Source organism: Morchella sextelata, assembly GCF_020137385.1.
Source record: "Morchella sextelata strain SCLS chromosome Unknown scls_28, whole genome shotgun sequence".
NCBI classification, from domain to species: domain Eukaryota; kingdom Fungi; phylum Ascomycota; class Pezizomycetes; order Pezizales; family Morchellaceae; genus Morchella; species Morchella sextelata.
Genome location: NW_025408643.1, coordinates 285,927 through 308,025, shown reverse-complemented (window position 1 = coordinate 308,025; position 22,099 = coordinate 285,927). Strand labels below are relative to the sequence as shown.

At 48.7% G+C, this 22,099-nt stretch overlaps 4 protein-coding genes across 4 annotated transcripts; 2 read left to right on the top strand and 2 right to left on the bottom strand.

The window, feature by feature from the left end:
• Positions 1–2,995: 2,995 nt before the first annotated feature.
• H6S33_008774 (uncharacterized protein) lies at positions 2,996–4,716 on the top strand (the record flags this gene model as incomplete). Its single annotated transcript, XM_044840233.1, has 4 exons — positions 2,996–3,761; positions 3,975–4,175; positions 4,570–4,604; positions 4,660–4,716. 4 exons carry the CDS (start codon positions 2,996–2,998, stop codon positions 4,714–4,716), a joined length of 1,059 nt encoding a protein of 352 aa, XP_044687630.1.
• A 6,268-nt stretch (positions 4,717–10,984) lies between these two features.
• On the bottom strand, positions 10,985–13,065 carry H6S33_008773 (uncharacterized protein; the record flags this gene model as incomplete). The annotated part of the gene is made up of 4 exons (XM_044840232.1): positions 10,985–11,117; positions 11,193–12,191; positions 12,299–12,782; positions 12,858–13,065. 4 exons carry the CDS (start codon positions 13,063–13,065, stop codon positions 10,985–10,987), a joined length of 1,824 nt encoding a protein of 607 aa, XP_044687629.1.
• Positions 13,066–14,376: 1,311 nt separating this feature from the next.
• Positions 14,377–15,275, bottom strand: H6S33_008772 (uncharacterized protein; the record flags this gene model as incomplete). Its single annotated transcript, XM_044840231.1, has 3 exons — positions 14,377–15,027; positions 15,092–15,152; positions 15,220–15,275. The coding sequence occupies 3 exons, from the start codon at positions 15,273–15,275 to the stop codon at positions 14,377–14,379; spliced, it is 768 nt and encodes a 255-aa protein (XP_044687628.1).
• Positions 15,276–16,499: 1,224 nt separating this feature from the next.
• Positions 16,500–18,321, top strand: H6S33_008771 (uncharacterized protein; the record flags this gene model as incomplete). The annotated part of the gene is made up of 3 exons (XM_044840230.1): positions 16,500–16,533; positions 16,624–17,207; positions 17,281–18,321. The coding sequence occupies 3 exons, from the start codon at positions 16,500–16,502 to the stop codon at positions 18,319–18,321; spliced, it is 1,659 nt and encodes a 552-aa protein (XP_044687627.1).
• Positions 18,322–22,099: the final 3,778 nt, after the last annotated feature.

Genomic DNA, 22,099 nt, shown 5'->3' with positions numbered 1-22,099 from the left:
ATATTCACTTGGCTTGGGGTAACGTTTCTCTATGTCGCTACAAATAGTCCTTCTATATCTACCTATGGGGTGTTTCGACAATTCACTGTGTAAGAAGTGTGTATGATACGGTATCGGCATACAATGCAGAAATAGTAATTGCGAAACAGACGTCAGCGGCCAGAAGGGTGGCCTGCCACAGCTCTGTCTCCACAGCCGCTGGATCTGGATTCCTAGAGCACCTTTCCACGGAAGTCGCTTTGTAGGCGGTAGATCACCGCCATATCTGTCAAATATTCCATTTCTGTATAGATGATTGGTTCATATTGGTGCCGCATGCTTGCATTCATAGTGGTGCCCACTCCTTCGATCTTGCGGGCAAACCTTTTGAAGGATCCTGTTCAGTCAGAGATATGTTCGTCTAGAGTATGTACATACTTTCTCTACCTACATACTTCGAAAGAGCAACCTCCCCTGCAATAGCTTCCATCTGTCTGCGGCCGCTGTTTTCCTTCACTTAGTAGCTCGGTTGCCGTCAAGTCCAAACCCGAAAAAATGCAATTCGATGCCCTGCCAAGATTCGGGCTGGAGAACCCGAAGTGGCCATCCTATAATTTATTTGCCCGCCAGTCCGCTCCAATTCCCCTCAAACAGCCGGAATTTGACTGAGAGCGGAATTGGTCTTGGCGACCTTGATTCTACTCTACCCCTAGAGGGTTGTCAATTCCAGGTTTCTTGGGCCCTTCCCCTGCTTGTTGGCTCCGAATTTTTGCGTGTCCACTGTCGACGTTGCTTGCATCCAGGCGAAATGCACATGGGTGCCTGTCCAGCTCCAAGTGTCCTTGGCATTGAGGCCCCTGGAGGGTGACGCTCGAAACGTTGATCTGTGGCTAGTGCAATAACCTCGGAACCTACAAAACTAGAAATTAATGATGGTGTTTGCAAAGTACCAGGAAAACCTACTTTCAAGTTTACATACTCTAACTACTCTACCTCTTAGTACTTCAGTGTAAGAGACCCCAAGGGCTCGTCAGAATTGGCCCAGTGTCTATCTCTGGGAGAGAATACATACTTTTCGAACGAGATCAACAAATGTCGATTTCTGTGGAAATTGTTTTGGTATGGTATCGCCACGATCTGGAACATTTCGGCTTGCTGTCTTTGCCAGCGTCAATGTTTTAAAGCCTGGCTCTTGGCTGGTAGTGGTTGCCGCCATAGAGTAAGTGGCATTGCGAACCCCAGCGCATCGGTCGAATATCACCATAGGCTGGGCTTTCCCAACTTACAACGCAAGATTTGTCGATTTGTTTAAGGGCGGTTCCGGAGGGGTTAGAATTACAAAGCTTTGCGAGCCAGTAACTATTTAAAGTTTATGGTTCTCAGAACCTTGTGTTTCTCTCACGGCTCGGCTCGCTGGAAAAAACGGAGCTCCTAGGCTTGTTTTTGAAATGGTAATATGCCCCTTAATTGATAATGCACCGAAAAGCATACTTTACGTAGGGCTTACGGTCAGTACTCCACGGGAAATCTTCAATCTCGCTCGAACCGCGAGAAAGCCTCTAAACCCCAAGTCCTTGTGGGTGGACGCATTCATGGTTGGGAAAGTCCTGACTTTGACGCACGTCATTTGCGGTGCTCTACTCTAAAGCAGCACATAGGAGGTAGGTACATGCAACACGGAGAATTATTTGACAGAAGTTATCTTGTTCGCGAAATTATACACGTGAACACAGTATACCCTAGGTAACGAGGTGGAGTAGATCAAGCAGGTACAAGCAAAAAAGCGCAATTAAGGAATACCTATCTTGATTGCTGATATCAATTAACATCTAATCTCGCATCTGACACTGTAAGACGTTTACATAAGAACACATACATGGTTAGAGCTAGGTTTCCATCATGACATTCTGGAATCCGATATTACGGGAAATCCGTGGGGGCTATGTCGAAAATCCCCGGCTCCTCTAATCAGATCTTTCAAGGCTTGTAATCTAAAGGCACAACGGAGGAATCTAGGGTTTGCTCACAAATCAATCCGATACAAAAAATACAGATACCTACAAACACAACTCCCGGTTTTTATAGAGGGATATCGTCTGCATATAACTAATTAGAAAGTCTGGCAGACAAATTTATTGTTTACAAACATTTCGGGAAGCATGCTAGCCTTCCAGGAACAGTAGATACCACCTGATATCTTGGATCAGCCTGTCTAGGTTTTAACAATCCTATTGCTTTTTTGCACCACCACGAGATACGCGAGCGCCGACATAATTCACTGAATGCAATGCTCAAGGTCTGATGGGAATGGGGCCTGCATAACGTTCTACAACATTTACAGAATAGGATTGAAGACACGAGATTATGCACAGCGTATCCGTGAAAGCTTGCCTATCCTATCACGAGAACAGCAAGTCGTACAGGAACTACCTACGTATGTACCAAGCACTTTCTCTAGATCTTTTTACTTACCAAGTAAAGTTCCCTTTCTCTTTTACTCTTTCTTTCTTCCTCTCCTCTACGTCAAGTTATTCCGACAACTCAGGGTCTCAGACCATAATCCCTTACTAATAATAGTAGTTGGTTAGTCCAACAAAGCACACGGAAACACCTTTGACGAAATTTAAGTTTTTATCCTCGAGTCTTGACGCTCCGCTCTGGCACTTTGGATGTTCTTGGAGTTGTCCCGTGATGTTTCATTAACAGTTATGGAAAGGCATGACCGGCCAATGGTTTTCTTTCCGGGGGACCGGGGGCAATGAGTTTGTCATACCCTTTGTGGGGGATTGTCCATCCATCTTGGCGGTGTCATAGGACCCAGTCACCCAGTCTGTGGGAAACAACGCGAGCTCCAGGCATCCGGGCAACACCAACTCCACTTGCGCATAGCTACAGTAGCTAGCTCACGACTTCCTAAGCGCTGCTACATACATACATACATACTATTATCATTACCTACCATAGACAAATTTCTCATACATCCATAGGAGCAGAAGAAAGAAGAGGAAGGTTCATTATGGTCGCAACCACCCGTTCCAAGGGTGACCTTACACTGCTCCTCAAAGCCTCCAAAGCTGGGATCACAAAACGTTCCAAATCAACGTCCGCCAATGCCTTGAGTTCAAGCTCAAGGCTGGCTCACGATGGATCGACCACCCCGACTCCGGCGGTTGCAAAGGCCATGGCCACCCAAGGCTCCCAGACCCCAAACGTTGCAGTCCCAATAGCTCGCCCTGCGTCTCCGACAGCTACAAACGCCCTACTAGTCTCACCTCCCCTAGCCCCGACACCAGTTTCGCCACACGCATCCGCCGCCTCCCCCTCCTCCTCCCCGTCAACGACAACGACGAGTGATATTCTCAAGGCCGGGATAGCTCATCTTCTCAGCGTCGAACCCAAACTTGCCCCGCTAATCACATCACACCCATGCGCCCTCTTCTCCCCCGCCGGCCTCGTGGAGCCGGTAGATCCATTCTACTCCCTCATGTGCGGTATCATCTCGCAGCAGATCTCCTCCGCCGCGGCGCGCTCCGTCAAATTGAAATTCATACATCTCTTCCAACCAGCACTTGAAAATGCTAGGTTAACATTCCCGACACCTGCGATGGTGCTGGGGTTTTCGCAGGAGTTCCTACGTACCGGCGGGCTGAGCACCAGGAAGGCCGAGTATGCGCACTCATTAGCAGAGAAGTTTGTGAGCGGGGATTTGTCGGCGGAGATACTCTCTAGCGCTAGCGATGAGGAGGTCATCCGGCGGCTAGTTGCGGTGAGGGGCATTGGAGGTGAGAGTCCCGCTTCTTTGTGATAAGCTCATGCCGCTGGATGTGGAATGCGAGGGGTAACCCGCACTCATTCAAAACCAATTATATAATGCCGATCTGGCGGCGTGAGATCTCGGCTTTCAATCAATAGAGCTCCCTAAAATGATGCCCGCTCGCATGCCCGCAGTTGGCGGATAGGCATATATTTGTTCATCTTTCTAACGGTAATTCTAGCTTGGTCCGCCGAAATGTTTCTCTTGTTCGGTTTGAAACGAATGGACGTCTTCTCCCTTGGCGACCTCGGAATCCAGCGCGGCCAGGCCGTCATCGCAGGGCGTGACGTGGGGAAATTAAAGAGCGGCGGTAAGGGCAAGTGGAAGTACATGTCTGAAGCAGACATGATCAAGCACTCGGAGCCGTTTAGACCTTACAGAAGTACGTTCCTCCTACTGTACCTTTCAGCGCGCTTGGCCCCTTGCTTGAAATTCTGTTTGTCATTTCTGGAAGGGAATAAAACCCTTCATTATTGGGCACGTTCCTACTGTTCGTCTGATTTATATATGTTTTCATTTTGAGTGCGGTCACGTTCCGGTGGTATTCACATGTCTGCTTATCGTTTCTTGGTGCATCACGTTCCAACATACCGAACAATCTTGACACCCCCCACCCTGCGCGCTCCAACCCACAGCTCTCTACCTACCCTTTCATATCTTAATTTGGACGAGTTGTTGATTCTACATACTCATATTACCTGCCTACTACTTACCCTACCTCTGTGCGCCCTGCAATCATGTTCCTCTATAACTAATACTCGCCCGCACACGCATAGGTCTCTACATGTGGTACCTCTGGAAAGCAAGCGACGTGAGCGTGGAATCGCTCAAGAACACCACAACCACCTCATCCTCCTCCGGAGCAGCAGCAAGCAAAAAAAAAGAAGAAGGCTCCTGCGAAGAAGGCATCCGGCCCGGAGTAACATTTAGAGTATGGAGAGACGGGTAATTATTTACAATCGAACCGCATCGTAATAGAAAAAAGAAGAAAACAATTATTGCGTCAATCGGGACCAATAATCTAGAATAGAGATGGGCTGGTACTCTAGAGTATGTAGAGGTAGAGTTGGTTGAGTAGAGTAGAGTACGTACCCCCTAGGCTTTTTCCATATATAAATCGACGCGTGCGATCGTCGTTTATCGCATCGTATCGGATCGTTGCTAGCAAGAAGAGCTGGTTTGCTGGAATGTTTGGTTATCTATACACATGTATGTATACATAGAGATGATAGAGTGCCCACATACTCTGGAGTACATACATGGCATGACTAGCACGGCATACACTGGTAGAACAGAAAGAAGAGATAACATGTGCACCACATACAAGACAAGACAAAACACCAGACCAGAGTACTCTACCTACGCACACTAGCACTGTAGGCACTGTATGCACTCTACGCGCGCAGCCACCTATCACCACCTACCCCATCGAAGATAGATGTATCCACATGGTGTTCGGTCTAGTCTGGTTCCTGCCCGAACCCGGCGCATACATATCACAAGTGCACTTTACCCATCATCATACCGCACTCAATACCGTCATTGTCTTAAGCTGTCTGTCTGTCTCTGTACCTATCACGTAGAGCACAGTAGACTACATTCAATACCGATATTATACATACCGACCCAGAGTGGCACTTTACAAATAGAAATCCCCATTTCCCCCCTCTCTCTCGCGATCGCTTTTTCTCCCGCAATTGAAGGATCAATGGCCCGCCCTATCGGTCATCAAGCCATCAAGCCATTAATCAATCAATCCAGCAATCAAGACTCACAGCACCTTCTCCACCCCTCCCATGATCATGATCCCAGTCCGAAGAGTAAACATGCCCATCTGCAGCTCACCCAAAGTACCTCCATAGATACACACACTGCTACGCGCCAAGCACCCATGGGAATCGAATCGCAGAAATCCCGTCTAAAGCTGATCCTTGCCCCAGTGGCCAGCAAGGGCCGTCTCCGTTCGCCTCCGTGCTTGGCGGGGGAGGGAGGATAGCCATTATTGTGTTGTGGGTATCATATGCACACTTTCTAGTTCTACATACGGGCTGCTGTCCACCTATCCCTCCCCTACCCACCATCCTCTGCTCCTCCAGCCAAAACACGGCCGAAACAAATATGATGCACAGCCAGGGGTTACCGCTGCAACACAGTGCCAATGGATGATGCGGTGTACTTGGTTCCATCATGTTGACGTAGATAGAGACTTGCTGTGTGCATGTGAGTACGTGTATGTTGTTTTTGCGGAGCTGAGCTGACCTGACACGCCTTCCTGTCCGACCAAAACACACCTGAAAAAATACCATCCTCGCTAAAATCCAAGAAAAAGATAACGTGAAAAAAGAAAAAAGGGAAAAAAAAAATAGAAAAGCTTGCCTTGCCTCGCCTCGCCTCCTCGGAATCCAAAAAATCGATCCGCCATTCTCGCCGCTTTCCTACATACCCGCAAACCCGGTTTCTCGGGTGATGAAGGGCCAGTCAACTGTCATTTGGCGGCGGGCGGTATGGCAGAGTATGGGGGGTATCCCCGGTTCGATGTTATTTGTAACTTGTGCCCATGCCATGTAATATATGTAGCTAGGGTTAGGGGATTGGAGGGGGGTGATTGATTGTGGTACCATCATCAGAGACTCATGGGACATCACTCGGCGTGATGTGTTGTTCTCTGCGGATCTGGATACCGAGGTCCAGCGCTACTTCCGCCCTAGCATACATTGGGCTGGCTGTGGCGGTGCTGCAATTTAACAGAGTGACCATTTATGATGCAACCGCATCGGGGGGGGCGGGCATGGGCATCCTGGATAAAGTTTAAGCTACCACTTTACGGCTGGTGGGGCTTTTAGCAGAGAGGAGATTAAACTCGGCATCTTCCGCTTGCAGTTAATTTCCTGAATCTAGAGTCGATATGGTACATCTCTAGTAGCTGGGCACTGCACTGGGAAAGAGAGAAAGTACTTCTAGCCCAATCATCAAGAGTCTTGGAAATCCACTTTATCTCCTCTGTAGCCTTCCAGAAGCGGTGCCACAAAGGGGTCATGTACGCTATTCCGATTCGATTCGTTTAGATAAACTTTCTGTTCCTGGTCACCACAGCAACCGAGTGACCACTGATGAGTGGCCTTCTGCCCGCGGCCAATATAAAAATTAACTAAGCCTAAATACAAGAAACCACAGGTGCCACAAAGGGGAGAAAGAGGGGGGGGGGGCGATTGGCACATACAATAAATCGCAGAATTGGTAAAGAACGCCAGATTGGACAATCTACAATTCTAGCCAAGACAACCAACCCCCCATGCCCAGGAGCATCTACTTACATATAATAGGCACAACTACTGCAGTCTGACGGAACTTTGTCAAACACGGTCAGTTCTTGGTACTGCAATTTGGTCCGAGAAGTAGAGTGGACTTCATCGGCCTGAGCCTTTCGGACCGGGGCAAACGTCGCGCGTACAAGTCGGGGTTTCGTTGCAATTAGCTGCATCCTCCTTAATATCCGGGCTATTTTGTGTAAGCCCAAATTAATTGCAAAAGGGTGGAGATGAGATGGAAGGGCGTGCAGGGATTGGTTTAACCGCGGCAGCTGCCAACGCTGCTGCAGCAGGTCTCATATTAGACGGCCTCCTTGAAGCTTATCTCGACATCGCACCGGTCGTCCATGTGCTTATTAATTTCAAGAGTGGGGTGCATATTGAAACACATAGGTACTTCCAGAATGTCTGTGTTGTGAGAGAGCGAGCCTCAAGTACTCCTTTATAAACAAATAGTTCAAAAGTGGTTAAGGGTGTGAGGTCTGACCTTTTTCTATTTGAGCGGAGATGCACGATGCCTTAGAACCTCTCGGTATGTAGCCATTTTTAAACAAATCAAGATGATTCATGAGGATTATCCGAGGGATAAACAAGTGCCAACTCGGTATTATGGGGAAACACACGTGTTGTTTGCCTTGCACGTTTCCAGGTGGGTAAAACTGCATGTTTATGATAATAGTTAAGCGTCTGCTGTTTGGTGAGGTCTTTCCGAGGACACGAATCCAAGTACCTGTAGCTGGCCTTTATCAGTTACTATATAGTCTTCCCTAGGCATAAGTTCATAGCGTTTCCGAACACGACCGATATTGCATGACATACAAAAAGGTGGATTTGGCGCTTTTTTATATGGTATGCAATAGCAGTCGTGTTCGGAAAAATCATGAATTTACGAGTAGATCTGACTTATCACGACCATCACGGCCATCTGGGTGCAGATCTCCCGAGTCTTTAATTAGGCGGTGTGGGGATCAAGAGCGTTGATTCTATACGTTGCAATGAGTGCCGCGACCCGTGGCCTCAAGTACACCGTTGCCCTGTACGTGTCCAGTCCCGTTACAGTACATGTCAGTAGGTACATGGCGGTACAGATACATCGCCGGTACCTATATGACATACATCCCCGCATGCACATATAAAACCACTCTAGCTCTTTGACGTCACATGCAACCATCAACCATCAACCTCATCTTGCAGCCAACACTCCCATTTGCCGGCCGCCGCTGCCTACCCACCAACCATTGGATAGTCAGGGATAACCACCGAATACGCCCAGAAGCGTCGCAAATCACCACCCTCTTCTTTTATGAACAGGCAGAGCCAGGCACGATTGTGGGTCCATGTACATAGGTATGGGGTGGAGGTGGAAATGATTGGGATTTTTTTTGTTTTTGTTTAATTCATGGAAATGATTGGGACGGGTAGGTTGGCCTAGGAGAAACAGCGAAGAGGGTAGGCGAGGATTTGAGATCTGGTTTTATTCGTTGTGTGGTTGTGTGGAAGAGGGCATAGGTAGGGTCAGTGATTTAGGTGGGGTAAATTGGCCGGCGGAAGGGTTAGGGTAGCTACTTCCTATAGAGATGGTTTTTTTTATTCCCAACCCGCCCCAATATCGAACTTATTAAGTGGGAGTTGACCACTATAAGAAACCGGGAGTACGTAGCCGTGCAATCAACCAACAAATAAGCACATAATCCGAGTGATAGCCTATGATTGGCCATCCGTAAGACATACATACAGCAGCCTCAGACAATTATTTGTCTAAAGTCGAGCTCTATAATAGTGAAATATTTCTTTTGGGGGTGTCTGGGGCTTGGCTGCTGCTCTTCGCCGTTCATTACCTATATCGTGGGGGTTAATCATGTTTCATCACTCGTGGTAAATAACCCTAACCCTCGTTTGTGGAGATCAGGGAAATATGCTATTGCCCGCGGGTGAGTGAGCAACGCAGTCTCCATCCCCTAGGTGATCTGGTCTCTTAAATTAAAAGTAGTCACTATAGCTATATTAGACTTAAGATAGACGGTTTCTAATTTAGACTCGTAGGCCGTTTATTGTTTATTAAGCCATAGTTCTTTTGGCTTAAAAAAAACCTAGCCCTAGATTGAGGTGGATAAGTCCGTACTGACTTCCACTAGGATTCAGCAGTCCTCGCCACAACCGGTGTGCTATGGTTCCTTCTCTTACTTACTTCCTACCGTGGATCGAGCTAGTATTTGCGTAGTATTATATCACCACCTGATCACCGGCGAGCAGAATTACAAGTCCCATGACCACACCTATTACCTGGTTTGAAACATCTCATACTATTGCTATTCATCCTCCTCTGCGCCTACCGTAATCTCCAGCAACTACTCAGACTACATGGAGAAAGCTCCATATAGTAGTCCACAGCCGGCCCTGTCTTTCAGCCCGAATCTCAGGTACGTCCCCTCTAGAGCTAGTGTTTCTGTACACCGCCCCTCTCCCCCCCCCAAACCCCAAACTAGGTTCCATCAGTTCAGAGGGCAATATTATAGCTGTAAGTTACGAGGCTGAGATACACACCGTACTAGCCCGCGGTCGTAGGGCCCTTGGGAAGTAAGCAACACGGCCAACTGCATGTCTCATGAATTAAACAAACAAAAAAACTGCATGTCTTGATCATAGACTCTCACTCGATCTACATAAGCTGCGGAAATGATTTATTTTTTTATTTATTTATTGAAGTAGCTCTAGAAGCAATAGATATATATGCAAGAGATGTCAGAATCTTTCACACAACGCATTATAATTTTAAAAACCGTCGTTTTGTTGGATGGGGTTCGGATTTGGCCCTAAAAACCAGGCCTAAAGGTTTGACGCAGCACCGTACGCGCAACCAACAACTACCACCAGTTCTTCGACCGCACCACACAACTATGTAACGCACCATGTACGGTCAGACGTACCCCCATGAGCAGTCACTGGCAGCGACTATTTCGATGAGCTCTGAACCGCCGATGGAGAAGACCCACTGGCCATATGCACTTACTACTCCTAGTTGCCTCGAGAGGAAGCCCTCCCGGGTGTATCGAAGGCCTTTCAGAGATTGCACTAGCTAGCACTTCCACCTCTTCTCTAAACAACGCTGCTGATAGATGTGACGGCCATCCAGGTACGAGAGGAGATTACGGTTCGACATTACCTTGAAGCTCTCACGTACCAATATCTCCCACAATTCATTCACTGCTCATTGCCTGGATTAAGCTTCCAAGAGATGTAGATTAGCTGGATACTCACCCCGCTTCTACAAAAGGAGGGCCGCTATTGAGTCATGTTTCTTACTGTATATATGCGAAGAGTCATCGAAGGACAATCTTGAGGTTGGTTTCGATACCACTTTTACAGCTCGGTATGGCCTGGGTTTGAAGCTTGGGTGGCGGGAAAAATATAGGTGTATTCGGGGTGTGGAGATATGGAGGTTTATGACAGTCTGGTAGGAGTTTCATTTTGGGAGAAGTGCCCTCCCCTTGATGATTGCTCGGGCGATATATAACCTACCGCTGGTAGTGAGTTGCGGATTTTCACGTTTTCGGAGTTTGAATGCTCCCTATTTATGTATTACCTCCCGAGGCGTGGGTATAATGTACTTACGGTTCACGACCCACAACAGCGTGAGTGATACCCCATGATCACACAGAAACACACTCACCACATAAAACTGAGGTCATTACTCCAATTCCGCTTCTGAATTACGTTACTGCATGACATCTCCAACCAAAAACAGAAACAAGGGCGAGAAGAAGACACAACTATTCTGGATGGAAAAGAGGGAGGGGGATCAAGAAAGAGAGAAAGAACAGAAGCAAATCCTTCTATACATGGTCTCGTCAAGCGCTACAATTTTAATTTTTTTTCTACGAAATCAAAGCTTTGCCTTGACATCTCCGGCCTTCTCTCCCTTGCTCTTGGTTGCGGTGGCTTCCTCGTTTATGGTGACTTTGCCGCTCTTGTCGGTGCCGTTGCCGAAGAAGATGACTTCGACAGTCAGGTCGTCCCTATTGTAAAACATTAGCTTACCTGTCTCAACTTCATTTCAACCTAAGATAACATGCCTGTATCTTCTCGAGTACGGGCTCGGAAGTGTCAACAAAGCCGACAACTGGTCCTTGTTCTTGCCACCCATGGCGTTTCTGACCACATGTGTAGCCGCGTTGCGGTCCTCCCACACGAACCTCTCGCTCTCCTTCGCCGTTACTCCCCACTGCCTTATCCTGATGGGCTGTCTCTGACCGGTCGCATCGGTGGCTTCGCCCTCAACGGGCAGCGCACCCTGATCCTTTCCACCAAACAATCCACCGAACCATGGTTTCCCACTCTTGGTAGCACCTTCCTGCTGCTCCTCAATCCAGCGACCAACAAGGCCAACGACCTCCTCGTTCGTCAACATCTCCCAGAGACCGTCAGTAGCAAGGACAAGGAAATCGCCCTTATCCGGCTCGATCTGTGTGGTTGTGACAACCGGCTCCGCAGTAACGTAGGGTGGAGTCTTGAGCAGGGCAGATGGGGTACGACCGAAGAATTCCTTCTTGATTTTGAGCTGTGTATCGATGCTCCACTTGTAGAATGCATCACCGAATGCACGTGTTGGCTCCAAACCTCCCAATACACGTCCGTTTCTGATCACGTGCTCTTCACCTGGGTGCTCAGCACGCATGCGCGCCTCCTCTTCACGGTTCGAGCCTGTCTGGTCTTCACTCAACGCGGTAGCAGTCCACTTTCCATTCGCGCCTCGGCGTCCAAGGACTGCGCGAGAGTCGCCTGTAACAGCGATTTTAAGCTGCTTGCTGTGGGACTCGTAGAACGCGAGGAGACCGCAGGAGCCCGAGAGTGCGGGGGCGAGAGTCTCAGCAGCGACGAGCTTGCTGGGATTCTTGAAGACCTTCTCGACGGATTCGTTAACGATCTCGTTGTCGAGGCGGAGGAACCCCTTTTTGATGGCGGCATCGACAGCCTCGGAGGTGGGCGCGGTGTCACTGGGGTCGGTGAGGGCAGCTTTGTAGGTTTCGTTTAGTTCGCGGGCAACCATAACGATAAGGGCCTGGCGGAGCTTCGCTGAGGTTGTCCAGCCGCTGTGATGGAGAAATTGTTAGCATTGTCATAATTCGTGTAGGGTAGAGTATGTCTCGTGACCGAGCCGGTGGCTATCTTGATGTATGTGAAAAATGTTTCTACAAACCTATGCCCATCAAACACGCCCCAAAACATCCAATCGCTGCTTGGCTCCCCCTCAACTGGGACAACCGTCTGCGGGACCTCGATAATCTTCTCATCGTGGTCATCCTCGATGGGATCGTTACTGGGGACCTGGACGACATCGTATCTCCAAACACCGCGTCCCCGGCCGACGATGTAGCTCTCCTCGTTCCTCCTCAGCTTCTCCGTAGCCTGCTCCGGTGACAACATCTCCACAATCTTCCTACCGCTGTTATCGACCTCCTTCGAGACCTTTTCGCCGGCAGGTAGGGTACCAGTGTAGAGGCTCTCGTTATCGATCAGGATGACCTTCTTGGGCTCCTCCGATTCTTTCGAGGCTGCTGCCGCGGGTGTTACGGCGGAGGTTGAGAAGGACTGGTGCTGAGGCTGCTGCGAGACAACAGGACGAGGGGAGGATGACGGAGGAGAAGGACTGCTACTAGTACCCAAACTGGCCGAGATGCTGTCTTTGTAGTACCACGCACCGGCCAAGACCAGACCGCTTAGTAGTGCTATCGTGAATTGTTTTGGTTTCATGTTACCTGAGGGGGTAGGAGCTGCTGAGCTGCTGCTGCTGCTGCTGCTATTGCTGCTGCTGCTAATGCTGTTGGTGCTGCTGGAGGTGGAGAGGCTTGATGATCTTAGGGCACTGACAACATTACGGGGGAGGATGGTTGTGCGGCGTGGAGAGAGGATAGCACCCCGGCGGGCCGTTGTAAGGGCTGATGATCTGAGGGCCACTCTCTGCATGGTTCAGATGTGGGGCGATGGGCGGGGGGGGGTGGGAGAGGTAATATGGGGAAGAGAGCAGGCAGGTAGATGAAAGAGAGGTAGGGGATCGATTGAAGGTGATAAGGGAGATGAAGGAGTGAGGGGCGGGATGAAGAAGAGGTAATTCGTTTTTTTTTTTTGGGGGGGGGGGGGGGGCTCTAGAGGTGAGGTTCGAAGGATTATGGCGATGATGGCGCAAGATTAATTTTTTCGGACCCTTAGGATACACAAAGGGAATGGGGGGATGGAGGGGGGACGTTGCGGTCTTGTGCCTTAGTTACGCATCTGCTCTATCTACTCTACTCCAGCTACTCTACTCTACTCCAGCTGCTCTGCTCTACTCCAGCTGCTCTGCTCTACTCCAGCTGCTCTGCTCTACTCAATTTCTATATTATAGCCTCCCTAAGCTATCTTATCACCACCAGCACACCATCATCAAGCACAGGTACAGAAAGAGGGTGATGGGACCCTATGATGCCATCTGTCTTGTCCTGACCGTGCAGAAGTGGATCATGCCCCTGCTCCAACTCTAATCTGGGGTGCCTGTTATCTTATCGCGCTTCGCCCACTACACCACAACTTAAGCGTGCCCTCTAAAGGACTGTACAGAGTTAACAAAACAATCAATTGAGCGCCCAAACGCTAAATACACCATCTTCTGTATATCGTAGTATCTCCTCTGGAACGAATTGAGAACGGTGGAAGCGAAGTTGGTTGGTGATGGCATCAAAGTGTCAGCTCGGCGTCAGGGTCCTGTTCCGTCATCGAGTGCGAACCTGTGAACGCAACATATACTGTACATGAATTCGAATCGAGCCCCATTTCACGGAGTAATGGATGGCATTCACATAGCAAGATGATTTATAAGTTAAGGAATTTTAAAGAAAAAAAGAAAAAAAGAACATGAACAAGAACAAGAAGAAGGAGGAGTACATAAATAGGTAGATATGCTCTACCGCGGGTCCGGGGGCCATTGCCCTCAATTAGAAACTGGGATGCAGGTGCACGTGCCTTGGCCATGAGAGCGCGACCCTTGGAGAAATCTAGCGGCGTAATCATTGACAGCAGGGCTTTCTGATTACAAGGGTAATGATTTTCTAATTTCCTAGGAATTAGGTGTTATTTCTCCAACCTGTACCACTTAAAGAAAGAAAAAACCCAATGACCCCCTAACCCATAGCAAGAATCACTTACATTTCACTGAATGAAAAAAAAAGAAAATTAAAAGAAAAGAAAAGAAAAGAAAAAGAAAACTAAAACTAAAACTAAGCATCTAACTTCCCCTCCACTCTACATAACCCTACACCCCCACCAACCCGCCGGCCTCTCACTCTCCCCATTCCCCACCTCCCTCCTCTCCACACCATCATCCCCATCCTCATCCCCATCAAACATATCATACTCATCCACAAACCCCGCCTTCTCCCTCCTCCCGGTCCCCTTCACCGCCGTCACCGACACCAACCCCAGCTGAAACGGCCCCGACTGATTATCAAAAAAGCTCCTCGCCATCACCGAGAACCTTCTAATCCCACCCAAATCCAGCTCCCTCTCACCATCCCTCTCCCGCCCCCTATACGTCGCCTTAAAGTTCGACCACGGCAAAAAGATAATCTGCTCATCACCGTTCGCGGCCCCATCAGTGGCCTTGAAAGTCGCCTCATACGACAGCGTCGACTCCTCGCGCGCCCGGCCCGTGGCCCGGTCGGTGTACGCCGACGGGACAACGTCCTTGAGCACCAGCGTGAAGGTCTTGACGGTTGTGGAGTCATTCTGCGGCGGCGCGGAGACGACGAGCTCGATGCCGGCGTAGGGGGCGAGGTCCCAGATTGCCTCTTCGGTGGTCCGCTGCGAGGCGAAGCCGGCGCCGCCGAGAGTGGTTGTGTCGAGGGTTCCGGAGAAGAGCGCGGAGGTGCCTGCGGGGGAGGGAATCATGTAGGACTATATTCACACCGAGGGGGTGGACAGTTAGTTAATGGCCATCAACGGGATACTAGAGACGTACGACGGAGCTCCCGCCGCGGACTCGGTCGTCTTGCACGGTCCATTCAGAGGCGGTCCATGGTCTGGTTTGATATTATATCAGTGCCAATTATAATGCCCGGAAGAATGATATATGGTAGGGGGACTTACTTAGTGCCTCCAAAGAGGGGGCGACGGTCAGCACAATCATAAATTGGGATCGGCATTGTGAGGGTTAACGCTGTGTAGAGGAGGGAGAGGAAGTTGCAAAGGAAGATGAGGAGTGTTTGCAGTTGTTGCATCCTAACAAGCCAAACTGGCTATGATGTAAGGATCGTGGGTAATTCGGGAAATTCCGCATGTGCGTGACCACGTGACGACGGGTATTTGACGAGGATAAAGGTAAGATTCAGAGGTAAAATGCTTTGTATCTCTGCAGCTGCGCATACTTTGAAGCATTCTGATAGGGGCATCGAGTTGCCATAGCTTTTAAATTTTGTGAGGTGATGACCTCAGTAGCTCGCTGGCATATTAGACCGTAGAACGCGGGAGGATATTCCGAGGACATTGGGCTGCCCTATCCCAGAGTATTTCTAGTCACCCTTGGATTCGAACAAGCTCTCTGGTTGGCAATGATAGATGCAACAGCTTTTGATACCGGGATTGGGAGTGACAAATATGGGAGAGATTTATATTAGAGGACCCAACCTACTAAAGTACTTCTATCAATTCTATCTTATCACAACCTAGGAATAACTAGATGCGGGAAGTCTAAGATTTGAGCAATTGGAGATAAAACCCGTCGATCTAGGAGGAAGAATTGACTATTTACACGCAGAATAGAATTTCTAAATGGAAGCTTCTGGCTTAGTTTACCGGGTCAATTAATTTCAGCTCTGTTTGAACAAGAGTCTTTAAAAATGACCAGCGCTCTGCCGAGTCCCGCCATATTGCTCCGTCTATGCCAGGTGGAATTGTACCTCGGTATGATGCTACATAGACCAAGCTGGGGCCCATAATATACTGTTCATTAACTGGCTTGAGCCGCCTACTGCCTGGGTAATATCTACCGCGCGCAGGGTAAAGTCCGAAAAGAACGATACCGGAGTTTTCCAGATCTTCAAACTGCAAACATCGAGGTGCATCGCTGAACGAGCGGGCAGCAGTCCGACGACCCAAGCCTCACCTTCCCAAAGCGCACTCCACTTCCCCGGATTCTCTCCTACACCCTAAAACCCCCAAAGCAGCCTAACGCACTCTGTAGTTCCCGCCCCCTCACTCTCGGTTATTGATTGGTCTCAGAGCCAATGATTGGCTCTACCACAACATCTACATGTGAGTTTCCGAGGCTGACGAGAGCTGAGGTCGATAAATAGCTTCAGGAGAGCTCTCCTCATGTAACTGTAATCATTATATCACTAGCTCAATTGAAAACAAAAAGACCACTCGAAATGCCTTACGAATCGCCACTCCCTCCGATTGACGGTACTGCTTCCCTGCGATATCTGTGATATCTGTGAAACTGTAGCGTTTAGTATCAATTAATCAATTAGTAGCTGACGCGAAAGCCCGCAGTCCCCCCAACGTCCACAATCTACAATTTCCTCTTCGGCCCTACTTCAACAATAGCAACCACTCCCGCATCTTCCACGCGTTCCTTCATCGATGCAGCCACCGACGCGCGCATCAGCTTCCCAGAGCTCAAACAGCTCACTACGCATCTCTCCACGGCGCTGACTCGACACTACGGACTACGCCCCGGCGAAACCGTTGCCCTGTTCTCCACAAACACAATATGGTACCCGGTCGCTATGTACGGAGTACTGCGCGCCGGTGGTGTAGTCAGCGGCGCGAGTCCCGCATATACGGTGGATGAAATGGCCTATGCTCTGGAGAAGAGCAAGGCACGCTCCCTGTTTACGTTGCCGGGGTCGCTGAAAGTTGCGTTGGCGGCAGCGGAGAGGGTAGGGATGGAGAAGAAGCGGGTATTCCTACTGGAAGGTAGGGCAGAGGGGATTATGGGGTTGAGGCAGCTGGTAGAGATGGGAAGGAGGGTTGCAAAGCAGACGCCGGAGTGGGTAGTTCCTGAGGGGAAAGGTAATGGAGAAGCGGTGGCATTCTTGAGCTTTAGTAGCGGGACGACAGGGCTACCCAAAGCTGTAAGCCTCCCCTCCCACTCTTCCTTAAGTTGTCGTGATTTCGTAAGAGGAGATGATTAATCAGGTATCATAGGTAATGATATCCCACCGAAATGTAATTGCCCAATGCCTCCAGCTCCAAAAAGTGACCACTCCGGACCTAAACCGTGTGTTGGCGGCTCTCCCTCTATTCCACATCACAGGCCTCGTGCATATCCTACACCTCCCTCTTCTTGTCAATGCCGACGTAGTCATGCTCCCACAGTTCACGCTCCCCAAGATGCTCACCGCCGTGGCCGACTACAAGATTCCGGAGATGCTCCTCGTGCCACCAATCCTCATCCGGTTGATCCGTGACCCCATAGTCGCTAACTACGACCTCAAGCACGTGAAGCGTCTCTCCTCTGGCGCAGCTCCGCTCTCCCGTGAGGTCATCAAGGAGCTTGAGAATAAGTTTCCATGGATGGGGTTGAAGCATGGATATGGCATGACGGAGTCATGCTCGTGTATCACGGCCACATTGCCGGGGGACACGCAATTCAAGCACGGGCACAAAGTTGGGAAGTTGTGTGCCAGCACGCAGGTAAAGATCGTTGACGAGAATGGAGCGGAGGTACCGCGTGGGCAGCCTGGAGAGCTCCTGGCGAAGGGGCCGCAGGTCACAATGGGATATCTGGAGAATGAAAAGGCAACGAGGGAGACGTATGATAATGAGGGGTGGCTCCATACAGGCGATGTGGCAGTTATTGATGAGGACGGCCATATAGAGATTGTGGAGAGGATCAAGGAGATGATCAAGGTGAATGGGGTGCAAGTTGCGCCGGCGGAGCTGGAAGATCTGTTGCTCGGGCATCCGAAGGTCGAGGATGTGGCAGTACTTGGAGTGCCCCATGAGACGATGGGAGAAGTGCCAAGGGCGTACGTGGTACTTAAGGCGGGAGTGAAGCAGGATGGAGCAGAGGAAGAATTGGTAGATTATGTGAAGAAGAGTAGAGGCGCGAAGGACAAGTGGTTGAGAGGTGGTGTGCGGTTTATAGAGAGTGTCCCGAAGAGTCCCAGTGGTAAGATCCTAAGGAGGGTATTGAGGGACAAAGCGAAGATGGAGGATAAAGTAGTCGAGAAAGCAAAGCTGTAAGGAATATTAATTAGAGGCGGCCTCGATCCTGTACGTTTCTACATATGTAACGTTATCGGTGATTTTTATGAATTGAGGATATAAAATGTCAATTGTTCATGAGGAGTCGTGCTTCATAAATACCAGTCCATATCGAGCCTTTCTTGTCACTCACTGTAATCACAGTGGCTACAATAAAAATCAAAGTGAGTACTATAAATTGCAAAGATAGCCTAAGCTTAATTCGTGTTTATGAGACTACATCAAATCGTTATTAGAGTTTTTATATACATGTAGTTAAAGCTAACCCACAATAATAAGTTTAAATTGATGCTTTGCTTCTACTACCAGAAAAAGCGACCCACTGTGGTTGTTCGGGCATTTAAGCCCAGGCTTGGCTTACATAAGGTTCAATGATCATATTACCGGTTTTTGAATCGACGAAAAGACTTATGGTATTTCGTGCTCATCCGCATAATGGCAGTAAGCTGCTCATGAGTTTAGAGTTCTTATAATGTATGGCTCCACTAAAGGCCGAACAAGCGCCCATCCTAATGAGGGCAACCTCGCCACCAAGAAAATTTAGCCATAAAAGCACATCAATGAACAGCTCGCGTAGATAGGCCCAATCGTAAAAAGATTTCGATTCAAGTGTTCGCATCCAAAATCTAGTCCGAGAGTGAATGAAAGATTCAAACTCAAAGCTCGAATACTCGGAAAATCAGGCAAGAAAAATAGCTCTCTAGCCTTGTTCCAGCCCAATATAAGTGCCTAAGTCGAACATTGTGTATATCTTCCTAGCCAGGGGCCAAGCTAGCTCGAGCTAGAAGCGAAGTCCGACATACCCAAACCTCTTAGACACTAGTGATCTAGATCTCCTCTGCACAAATAATCTCGGATCAACCACACCAGAGGGGTTGGATATTCATATCGCAGCGTACACTACCCACAAAGAAGGCTGAATAGGCTTCGCTTACGCCTAAAATCTTCGACCAAGCCCACCAAGTAGTCTGAGTACTGTGATTGTGATGGCACCTCCGGTAAGTTTAGAGATGACGATGCACACATCCACTCTGAATAGACAGGGCCCTGAGACCTAGAGGGGTATGCATAGCTCAAAATGGCCTGGCGTTTCTGTCTCTATCTGGTGGTTAGCCATAGCTGGTATGTCAAAGCAAGGGCCAAGCGTTTCGTTACTCATAGGATGTAGGTGAGATGGCGACTCATCATCGAGGAGTTTATACACCAGAAGATAAGATGTACATGTAGTTGATGAACATTTTAACATCATGTTCATTTAACGGCAGTGGCAGGGTGAGAATTAAGGTTGCGTGGTCATTCGTGCCACTGCACTCGGTATTCAACACGTAATACAGCTATATATACCTATCAGAAGTACGTGTACCCGTAGATCTCTCTTGGCTAGGATCCTACCCAGGTATCTACAATACATAAGCACTAAACTGCCCACCCTCCCCCCTCTTCTCCTCATAGTGCATGTTAATCAACTCAGCATGTCTAGAGAAAGACACCTGGTGCCCGATCTAGACGACGTGCACACTATGCAATAAAGCAGTCCCTATGACTCTTTTGGATAGGGAGTTTATGTCTTTTTTATTCTATCACCTTCTGGCTGTGGACAGAGGAATGTGATGAAAGATGTATTGCGTTGTGGAATTACTTACTTAGATGGGAGTTCAGCTTCTTGTGGTGGATTGCGCATGTTGGTATGCGAGGTAGGCATTGGCTGTGCTTTTGTTAGCTCACTAGCAGCTCATACGCCTTCATCTGCGCTATTGAGTATTATATTCCACCCTTCAATCCTTTAATTCGTTGTAGATGGAAATACCGAGTCAAACCTCGACCAGATCACCAAAAGCAGCTGCGCTAATGGCTTTTCTGCTTACTCATGAGTCGTCACTCGCTTTATTGATGTCTGCTATCTATATCATGCATTTTTGGATGCTGTATAGCTCACTGGATTCCTTCTCGTACATATAGCCGCCCGATAGAGAGACTTCCCTGCCAGACAGGAGGAAGATCATGTGGTTTAAGGGTTCGGTTCCCAGCTGCAGCCCTCTTAGGAAGCGACATTGTTAGCCTGCGGAACTCGTAGAGCGGTGCACATGAGGGGGGGGTGCAAATCAGGGGACCCAAGTCAAACTCGCTTGCACCTGTCGCGATGTCTGCGCTTCTCTAACCAATCCATCAAAACCTTGGTCTTGGAAATGAGGTGAGCTTAAGAGAGTAGAGGTCACAGGCTATCACTCGGTGATCAAGGGATCTTTTCGGTGGAGATACGAGGAAGTTGTAGCTGTCAGTAGAATAAACACACGGAAGATTTGGAATCGATTCCTCCCTTCTTACTCCTACAGGCGCAATGTGTGCACCTCGGGTATAGGGGAGACATGCAGGTCTGTCCCAATGGCATTGGAGCTGGAGCTACAGAAAACGCCGTCTTGGCGGGAAGCCATTCTTCCAGTACCCCCTGGAGTGTATAGATTTATAATTTCGCGAAACGTATGGCGTATGCAAACAAAATCCATTCTCCATATCAGATTTCATGCTATGTGTCGAGTGTGCTCTAATTGGCGATTAATTGGTGACCAAAAATCTGGCTTTAAAAGGCTTCGCAATCCAGAGAACACGGCTCGGTGACATCGAAGGTGTTCTTTTGACTGGCATGCACTCATGTCTGAATCGCGGCACAACCTTCTGTCGGAAGCACCACCCATCCCCTCATCACGCTTTCTTCGCGTGTGAGTAGCTTAAGATCGCCTGAACTTTGAGCCAGGTATTGAGTAGCCTTCTCCTCGGTAAACCAAAAATTGCCACCTGCAGATGATTACTACGTCTGGAGATCTGAGCCAATTCTCAATAGGCCCATAGGATTTCGTCGACGCCGAGAACTACATGTAAGTGTCCATCCACAGCCTTGTCCTCTACACCATCGTCGATATGTGTATGAGCTTCAAAAATCTTAGTTTACTGACTGACGTCAAGATAGGACATAGCCAGCCTTCTATTATCCGATACCCCTGTCCTCTATCCCCTAGGAATAACGTTTTGGAAGCCATGCCGCGAGTCTGCTTCACAAGGCGTCTGTTACCGTAACTACCACCAAGAGCACGGCCACGAATTCAAGTACTACTACAAGGATGTGTATCCTGAGGCATGGTATGGACATACCTAGGAAGATATAGCGGCTGTAAGGCTGAACCTGGTAAGGCCTTCTTCAATCGATACTAGGGCCTCTATTGAACCCTGAGGACTGCATTCTCCAAGATACAACATGCGTGTAAAGAACCCGTGTTACCACATGTGCATGCTCACTTATCGATAATAGTGCCCAATGCATATTCTCATAGAGTTCTCTAGACATTGAAAGAACACGAAAATGCGTTGATTCGTTTCTCAGTTCACGGATATTGTCTCAAATCCAGAAATGTAGCTTTATTCTGGGTATCGATATCTCATCTTTTTTACTCGGAGGGATCTCAAACATATCTAGTTGGTTGATTGGTAAAACCCATTTCAATTTCCTCGTGCATCGTAAACTTTGAACACATCCCTGTTTTTCAGGTTACATCTACCTTTCTTCTCAATCTCTGACACATACCTATCTATATTCTAGAGACAAATCAATAATCAAAATATTGAAGGTGTAATATCTCAATCAACCGCCTATCGGCCAACCAATCTACTTGCTTTAACCAAGCCCCCACCCACCCCTTGTTCAAGAACCCGTATCCACGAGACCTGCCTGACTCTACCGACTCTAGGCACTCCACATTGATAT